Genomic DNA, 10464 nt, shown 5'->3' with positions numbered 1-10464 from the left:
GTTGCAGTGGTTTCCCCTTGCCTTCTGCACCAGTCTTTTGGGGTTATTTAATCCCGCAGGCTCCTGCAGCCTCTTCCAACCATTGGTTGGGTGTGTGGTTATACCGCCACTGCTCGGTCGCCATTGCCTCGTCGGTTGTCTAGCAGGGAGCACCGCGGTCTTCCGAGAAAAACCGCCGCGGATGAAAAGTATTTTGTCCGCGCGAGCAGGTGAGGTTGACTGTTGGGGCCGGAAAGATGTTAATTCCGTTCTCCCCCTTACTCCCCTTACTCGGATAGAGGGACACTTAGAATGAATAATAGAAAGCAAAAATATTTTTTTTTTATTTCTTGTCTGTCTGTCTGTATCTATGATTACGATTATCTCCGAAAGTGCTGAACCGATTTACTTAAAACTTCTACAGTTGCTTAGTTTTAACTCAGAAAAAAATTTAAAGTTTATTTCATCAAAAAAAAAGTGAAACTGAAAAAAAAGTTATCGACATTTGAATGAAGTCAAGGCATGAGTTTGCCTGCAAATAAGTTACGAAATTTAAAATTCAAAGTCATTTATCATTATACGACAGCATTATACCTATAACATATAAATATTTTTACTATTGATTGGCTTACAAACTTGGGATTCTTTTTTAGGCGATGGGCGAGCAGCCTATCACTATTTGAATCTCAATTCATTCATCATTAAGCCAAATAGCTGAACGTTTCAGTCTTTTCAAGTCTGTTGGCTCTGTCTACCCCGCAAGGGATATAGACGTGACCATATGTATGTAGTCTACTTTAATTTCGACACCGCGTCCAAGTTTGAGCCCCAACAAAAACAAGATATTTTTTTTGTGTTTTTTGAGTAATTTATTAAAAAAAAAACGGAAAATCTAAATACTACATATAATAAACGGTAAAAATATTTTGTCTGTACATTTAATATTTTGATTGAAACGGATAGAGAATTTTTTTTTTACATTTTTTGTCTGTCTGTATCTGACTGTATGATTAAAATTCAATTTGAAATTACCGCGGACGAAGTCGCGGGAAACAGCTAAGACCAACAGCAGCAGGAGTAGTTTGGTATAACGCTTACTAAAAACTCCAAAATTGGCGTTATGTTATTGTTAGCGCATTATTATTATGAGGGTTAAAGGTGGCGGTTAATAGCTAACAGCTAGTAAACTTAATTAAAATATAGTGTGTGGCACAGCGGCGTATTTCTCTGTTTAGCCAGTTAATTGAAGATCAAATCTATGCAAATCCATTTGACTTGAACCTAAATTGATTTCGCAACGTCTGACGAGTGAGCCCAAATTTGAATCATGAGTTCGTCCAATTTAGAACCAAGAGCGATCAGTATTGAATATTAATATAGAGTAGATTGTACATGTGAATGAAAAATACCTTTTAATATTTATGAAAATGAGAATAAATAAATTGTTCCATATATGTATGTGTTGTAAAAATGAGCAATAACAGCACAAAGGCGGGCTTATGATATCTCCAAAAGTGATATATTTCAATTTTAACTTTTAAATTCAGAGGAAAAATATTCGTATCAATATGAAACACTCAAAAGTATTTGAAAAGCTCATGTAAAATAAATCTTAAAAATAAACAACTTTTGCTATTTATAGATGTTAGCTTTAAAACTTCCATTAAAACGTCATGTAAATCAAAACTTGTCAAAGACTCTACAGTAGACTAAATCGTCTAAGTCGTCAATATTAATTATTTCGATGATCTAATCACGGATTCCATTTTAATCCAGGCATCTAATATGATGGAGACAAAGTAAGATAATGTAATAATCGTATGAACCCCGTGAATCGTATGTATTACCTAATATTACAATGCAAACACAAAATGTAAGAACATGTCAATTTAGCTGTAAACAATTACTGATAATCGTGTCAAGAATAAAGCTTACAACTTACCCCTGGGAATAAAATATTTGTCTTACAAAAATCTTTGACAATGCGATTATATCACAAGTAACAGTTTCAGTTTTAGAAAGAATTTACTTTTTCTCAGAACATAATGACACGCTTAAGCGTTTGTAAGAAAAATAAGCTCCTACTATTTTGTTAAATTTAAGTGCTCATTTTTAGTTACTCCAAAGTTTTAATAGTCACTTCATCGTAATGTAACTTAGTATAAAACGAGTATAAGTACTAGCTGCATGATTGACTGACATATCAAGTTACTAGGTCTACAGATAAAAAAATTGGCATGTAGATTCCTTATGAGGTCTAGGTGTGTATTAACAGGTATGCCCGATGAATCACTTAGAAACAAATTAATTATTGAAACTATTCTTATATTTTATGGACTATAAAATCGCTTTAGAGAGAATTACCCAAAAATCTTGCAGGAACCGTAATTAACGCTTTTTTACACGGGCGAAGCCGCGAGTTACTTGTTAAGAATAGACTGATTATATTAATATATGTTGTTTTTCCATTGAATAACATGTTTTTTTAAAGATAACATTACAGATGTTAAAGACTTTATAAGAACATACGTATAAATTTTACGTATTATGGTTACACATTAAGAAAATCATATAAAAATTAAAACTGATAAAGCAGAAATTTTAAGTAACTCAGAGAAACATTGTTTTATTTTACTACAAAAGAAAGTCATGATTAAACTCGGTGATTATGTACATTTAAATAAAAGGTTAAATAAAACTGCAAAGATTTAATAAAATTCGTTCTGAAAAGGCTGAACATTTTCAGTAATAAATAAGCATTTTATGTAAGACTAAAATAACATGACGCGAGCTGCCAATTTAAACTTTATTTGTACGGTTTCACCAATCAAATAGCAAAGTATCGGCTATCAATTTACAGCGCCTTATTGTTTACCTGCTGAGCTTTTATTCATAACAGAGGCTGGGGCTCACCGCCTGCCCGTTTATCGAACATAGACGTGGGAATCATTGAAAATAAGTGAAGTCATTTGTACTCGACATGGAGATTCGCGTTATAAATTTTAGATATCGAACATCGAAGGTTTTTGAATAATTATTAGTTTCACTGGCTGTATTATATAAAAAAATGTAGTCAAAAGAATAAAAAATGCAAAATTAAAACTACAAATAGGTACAGAACTGTTTGTAGTGAAAAATAAAACCGACAACGTGAGTGTCCGGCTTAGCGTAATGTAGGCTTTCGTTAGTGCCTATCACAGTCAACCAACTTTATACCGTGAGCAGAAACGTTCAACGGATACGCCTCAAAAAGCAATACTTTTAGAAGGACAGACATTTTGTTTTAGCAAAATTTCCCCCCTTTAAGGTTAAACATTTTGCACTGATTATAAATTATAAATCCAATCCTTATTTTATTTTGATGCGCTTTTTGGGCGATTGCAGACTTCTAATATTATGGGTTTCTGTATAATGTTATGATTGATTATGAATGGACAAGACAAACACACGAATAAGCTAACCGATTTACATGCCACACCCGGACTTTTAGTTTTAAGTCAAAAACGTTATTAAAATTCGATTCTCACATATGCTTTGTGACATTAAAACAGGATTTGTAGTTTTGAATTTTTATTTAATTAATATTTAAAATCGCCGTGTACCGAAGTTTCACAATAGTCAGGTACAAATCCGCCGCTGGCAGCCAGCGATTTGTTACAAAATTGGAATATCCGTTGTTTTCATTAGTAAAGTGATTGAACCGCTAATCTAAAATTGTTCTGCAAAAGTTTCATTTCACTCACTAGCAACAGTTTTCTTTTATTTGACTTTGTGCAGCTTTTTATAGAACGTATTGTATGTTTGTTTGTAAATACTTTATTGTACATTAAAAATTTTGAGTAGTACATAAAAAGACATTAAAAAATTACAATGCACAATGGCCGACTTATCCCTATAAGGTATTTTTTCCAGTCACCCAGGTAACTCAAAGAAATATATCTAGTTAAGGGATAGTAGCTACAGCTAGGTACAATGGTAACATCACTTAAAAATATCATACCTAAGTACAGCAAAATAAATACTTAAATTAAATACTTAAATTTAATAAAACAATATACATACATAATATACATATAACAACAAAATTGTTTTGTGCATTCAACGTAATGTTACAACCAAAGTAACACTGAGTAACATTATATATTTTACTTGACTTTAGAACCATGTAGTTTATATAACTTCTTTGTTGTTTATGTAACCAATAATGTTTATCTGTCATGCTTCTAACAATTAGCTAATTAACCCGTAAATAGATGCACGTTTGAAAATGATTTAAACTATCAATAGCATCGAAAATGATAATTACGTGAGCAACTGCTAGTTTATAACGTTGGAACTGTTATTAGCATTGATGATACTAAAACCCAATTTCCTTTTTACGGGAATGACTAGCGAGTGTAAATGTAAATCTAAAATAAAAACAGGTATTACCTACATAACGTAAATTCAGAATAGGCTGAAAACAATATGTAAAACAAAGAATCTAACGTGACTTTGCTCGTGTATTCATTTTAAGGTTTACGTGTTATCCTAATGTTAAGATGTGTGATGTGTGAAGATTGGAAATTTACCTTCTTAAGAGCTTAGCCCTTTCCATGCTATAAGCCATAAGGTTAAAGCATTATAAAACGTTACATAAGTAATAACTATTATAGTTCACTTATAAAATTCGATATCCAAAGGGATTCATTACAAGTAGATTGCTCAACAAGTGAACCAAGAATTAAATAAATTTAACCCATGTGTATGTCATAAGACAACGGCACTAAGTCTGTAGTGAAGCATAAATAATAACGTCAAATAAAGTGAGTAAGGAATTGCCTCTAGCCTGCAGTTCCCTCAGGCTCTCTTAATACTGTTAATTTATGTGGATGGGCGCAATCGGTCGCACCCGGCCCGCGGATGTTTGCCTTAGTCCGTCTTTCAATTTCGTAAAGTCCACACATAAGGTCGGTGTAATCCTACTTACCCGTTTCAGTTGACTAAAGATTTGTGCCCACACATTTTACGATAAGAAATATTGTACTCATCCATTGTCGTTTGATCACGTAGGTAATATTATATATAAATACGTTTCGAAATCTTTATTTCAGGTCTTTCATATGAATGTAAACGCGCTCTTCATTTTCTATTCTATTTCTGTAATTCCTTTTTACAGTTATATAGAAGATTATCATTCATAGAATGAAGAAAAACCGCTAGTACTAACTTCTTCAGCAACAAGATTTTTCAAAAACATAAATTTGCTTTTTTTATGTGCGCCCACAAAGTTTTGTTAGAGTGGATGAATATTTATTATTTCTAGTGTTGCGATATCAAAAACATTGCAACCTATTTTTAAAAAAGTGATATTTTTTTGTGCTTTGATAGCACTATTCATGTTACTTATTCAATTGCATATGTTGTTATGAAACTCATAGAATCCGGAATATTGTTACGAATCCTATTATTCGACTGCTTTGTCACACCAAAATCATATTAGTTACGGACACAATAACAGATACATAATTAAAGTGATTAACCCAATGTGTGTGTCATATGTACATGCGTCAAATGCCTTGTTAGAAGTACTCACTCTATTAGGGCACAAAGCATAACTGGCTGGCAAACCGTTGTCAAAGCAGTACATGATATCGGTGGCATACCTTCCTATAACTTTGAGAGCTTCGCTTTAATAGAAATGTATAAAATGTACATATTGGTAGGTTAATCGAACAACGTTATTTCATTTTAACAACGATGATTTCTGTTGTCGATATAATCCTTGAATAGCTGTTTCAAAAATGGATATCAATTTTATTAATCAATCAATACTTATTGACACAAATTTTTATCAAAATTTAACAATATTTTGCAATAAGGTAATATTGAACCTAAGGCGAAAAAAAGAGTGCTAACAGTAATTAAGGTCTATCACCTCTCTAGTCTACCGCAATTGTTGTAATATAGGCACCACCATTGTGGTTATAAAGTGACAATATATATAAAAGAAATACTTGTATAACACCACAGAGATCCGTTTATTTTCGTTCATGTGATAGAATCAGACAACAGTTAATTTTAATTACGAAACACGAGTCACTGGAAACGGAGAGTTGAGCAGGGAATAAGTTTCGAACAAATTATACGATGTATGTGCTCGAAAGTTGGAGCTTTGTGTTACACGCAAATGAGTATATCATTATTACATTGTGCGGTACTTCAACTAAATAGTTCCCAACTTTTGTTTCAAGTATATTCTATATGTCATCCCGTATTTCGGTCACACACTTATGTGAATTTGTAGCTAATTTTAGTCAGTCTAAAGTCCGAATGGTCTCGTTTTATAATAGTTTAAACTTTTAACATTGCTAGTAATATCTCATAGCAATATATTTTATAGCAATTTTCATATCGTGTTTTATCGTCAAATAAGAATTATTATATTAAATTAAGAAAAAATACAAAATATATTCTGATTTCATTTGAAATCGCCAGGCGTAAACTTAGCGTTGATGACGTAGTCTTAAATAAGTCATAATTTCTATACCTACATAAAATGTTTTGTTTTAATTAATGGTGGATTAATGGGCAAATGCCAAATGTCATTTGTAAAAATTAGTTTCATAAAATACGGGATACAGTTGTCACAATAATAATGAAACCTAAAAGTTTATTATACTTGTGTAATGGGTGCATGGATAATAGTACAAAATAAAAGGTGTTTTTTTTTAATAATTGCCTATTCCGAGACAAGCCATTTTTGTACAATTATACATACAAATAATGTTTATTTATATTGTTTGACGAGACGAAATGATACTCTGTATGAAGTTAACGAGTAGACGTTTCTCAAACAGGGTGAAATCTATTAACGTATGCAAATTTATGAAGAGTACTGGATAATAATATATCCAATTATCCATCAAAGTTTATTCGATTCAATCTACCTAACTATTATGTTTGTTTATCGACTTACTAATTAAAACTGATAAAAGCGTTTATACTGAGTAGAAAGTGAACGTACATACAGAAGAAAACAAGAAAGTTGTTTTTTTATTACCTTAAGGATTTTACAAATGAAACCAAATATAAGTATAGATGTATATTAAATTTAATAAATTTTTAATCCTACTTTGGTAAGTATAATTATATTTTTTAATACTACTTTCGAAATTAAAATTTTATTTTTTACTTTATAATTTGGAATACGAAAGTAGAAATACTTCATACACTTGCACGTACAGGAGAGAGTTTTAAGAATAATATTTTCATTTAGCTCGCGTCTTGACGTTTTCTGACTTAAACGAAAATGGGCGAACACTCCACTTCACTCATTTTCGTTTAATAACATAGTACTTTTAAATTAAACATTATTATGACACCAACATAGTAAATCTTTTTGAAGTTAATACGTGTATAATAGCCAAACTAATTAAACCTGCACTTAACTCTCTGTAAGCGGTGGATTCGCATAATACCACACATAATAAGGCAATTTAGATGCTCACAAAAAGAAAACAGAATAAAATTTAATTAAAACGTATGCAAACGTTATTACAAAACAAAACAATGGGATCAAAAGGAGTTATTTGTATAATTACTTTCCTTGGATCAACTTTATTTTGTAGTCTAGGTTCAATTTATGACAGTTTTGCCATCATTTCTAGTTTTTCTAATTTTTTTTACATGCTGGTTTGATAATAATACAAATACAGTCAATGTCAACTGTTCCATTTACATTATTAAGGTGTATATTTATCACAACTATTATTGTTCTTTTAGAATATTATTTTTAGTAAATATGACGTGTGGTTCCCGGCACCAATATAAAAAAAGAATAGGACCACTCCATCTCTTTCCCATGGATGTCGCAAAAGGCGACTAAGTGATAGGTAAATTAACTTGCGATTCATCTTATAGGCGATGGGCTAGCATCCTCTCACTATTTGAATCTCAATTCTATCATTAAGCATAACAATTGAACGAGGCCAGTCAGTCTTTCAAAACTACTGGCTCTATATAGACGTGATTGTATGTATGTTTTTAGTTAATAATCTCTCATCTGCACTGAATCTCTATTCCATCGTAGTCCCGCTACAGCAGTGTAAGTGTCTTTACAATTGGCTTCGTCTTCCACGTAAGGGAAAATATAGCTACTTAGTGTGTGTTTCACTCGAACCATTAATAAGTAAAGATATAACTGCGTAATCTCCACTATAGCTATATTCACTGTGTAGGGTTCATGGACTCCCAAAATTCATTAGAGACCTCCCATGTTGATCTTGAGCGAGGATGATGTCCTTTTGTGGTTAATAGAATAGCAGATGATAATGTTTGTTGACGCGTTTTCTGCTTAATTTAGGATGCATTAATTAATATCTCTCGTTATAGCACAGAATTGTTGCAAGTAAGATAATACACACTTAACGTTTATTGATAGGTATTTTATTAGTCGTCAATTATAGAAAAAGGAACCTATCCAAGTAAGAGTATGATTTTAGCAGAGTATTATTATCGATTTTTTTCGTACACAATATGTTTTTTTTTTCATATCTCAGATTGTCTTTTTTAATATCGTACTGCACATTTAAGCAGCTGTTAATGGACGAAGTACACCAAACTGTCAAATCATCAACCTTATAATAGTAATTATCGTCAATTCACATATTTTGGAATCAAATATGAAATCTAGATAACTAACATGTTTCTTTTTGCATTAAGCCGTAACTCCAGCTCCACTAACGTGAATCTAATTTCACCCTGCGAATGTATGTACTAACTTTGCGGGAAAAATCATGTGGCAAACTCATTGTATTAAACATTTCTCGAAAATCTGTTTTCATTTGAATATTACCTTTAATAAATTGGTCGAAATAATAGATTTTAAAACACTGTACAGTGAGTTTAACTGTAGTTGACTCTTATTTTCATATAGCTACGGGACTGCGGTATCTAGCAAGGTCTGTGTCTGTGACCCTTAGCAATTTGCATTGACAAATAGTACAGCAATAGTTGCTTTAGCTCCGACGCCAACGTTCAGAATGACTAAATAGATTAAACGCTACAACAATTCAAATTTACGGGAATATCCACAAGTAAAGGTAGTCTTTGTTGATCGTAATGATGAAGTCTTTCTCATCTTTGCGTGTTCCCAGTTGTACCCTTCGCCACAAACAGTTAAGCTCAGGGATCCAGTTTATCTTAGTACCAAATTATATCAAACACTGTCCTACGTAAGTCTAAAAAAAATTCTTTTAGAATAATTTTAATACGAGAGTTCACTGTTAACAATAATTTCATAAAAAAAATATTTTTTTATTAAAATTTTATCATAAGCTCTGTTGTTGTTGGCTCTGCAGTCTACCCTACAAGGGATATATACGTATTTATATGCATATTATATTGTTTTATCTGTGCCGAAATGATGTCAGGCACCTATATGAGTATTCGTACTGACAAGCAAAGCGCCTCTTAAATCTTCTGCTAATGTCTCAAGTTGTGCTGGTCGATTGCAATGAATTTATGGAACAATAGGCTTGGGAAAACAGTAAGGATTGATCTACAAGTTAATATGTGCAATGCAACATGTTATATTTTATTTATTTACCTATATATATATATATATAGAAAACGGATTGACTGACCGAAATCCAGCTGTTTGATTTATTTTTTTGAAATTTTACATGTGGTCTGGAGGCACTGAGTGGATTTTTATACAATAAAAATATCTTTATGTGTTCGAACTACGTGTGTGTTATAGTCGATGCTAGTGTACCTGTTCCTGTTTTTATTTTATTTTTATTAAAGGATTTTATGTTATAGGTGAATCAGCTTGCGAACCGGAACCAGCCAAACCCGAAACTGTTCCTCTTGGAAGGAAGATCGGCAAAGGCATGGCTGGCATAATTTCGAAGCTGAAGAGTGGGGTGACCAACAACAATCCCCCACCATTGGAAAGCAACCCCATCATGCAGTACTTCGAAGTGGGGAAGGAATGCAGTACAGCGGGCCCGGGGCTGGTGTGGCGTGTCCATGATGCCTACAGGAAGAGCGATGGAAAGGTAAGTCATTTTGTGCAATGAGAATAGGGATGTTTGTGAATCATGTAAATAAACTCTAAGCCGACGGCTTTGCATGAAGAGAATGGTAAATGTGGTTAAAGGGAAAAAGTGTGCAGGATCAGGAAGTGAAAACATGTATTATCTACCTATACCTCAGGGAAAGAGGAGTCATTTTATGAATGTATGTATAAATTGATTTATAACGTGAAATCGTGAAAATTCTTGTTAATATCAGGAATTTAGCAAACCCATTATACTATTATTGTAAAATACGTAACACATTAGAAAGTTTAATCTATTTTGAAGAAGATTTGTTAACGAGCAATCGCAAAAAAACTTTAACAATACATACATATATAAGAATAAAATAACACCTCTTCTGAGGAGAGGTAGGCGGAAATTAAATCGTTCCACTTGAAACAATCCCTGCACAATTCTTTCG

General features: G+C 32.4%; 1 protein-coding gene across 1 annotated transcript in view; it reads left to right on the top strand.

Annotated features, from left to right (window-relative positions):
- The first annotated feature begins 9854 nt into the window (after positions 1-9854).
- Positions 9855-10464, top strand: part of LOC106133870 (SCY1-like protein 2) — a 70923-nt gene continuing 70313 nt past the window's right edge. Inside the window, exon 1 of the mRNA XM_060953788.1 lies at positions 9855-10022. Coding sequence (XP_060809771.1) covers positions 9855-10022 — 168 coding nt within the window. The remainder of the gene's footprint in view (positions 10023-10464) is intronic.

The sequence above is a fragment of the Amyelois transitella genome, chromosome Z (genome assembly GCF_032362555.1).
Source record: "Amyelois transitella isolate CPQ chromosome Z, ilAmyTran1.1, whole genome shotgun sequence".
Taxonomy (NCBI): domain Eukaryota; kingdom Metazoa; phylum Arthropoda; class Insecta; order Lepidoptera; family Pyralidae; genus Amyelois; species Amyelois transitella.
Note: the sequence above shows the minus strand (reverse complement) of the source record. Positions and strands in the feature narration are given on the sequence as shown.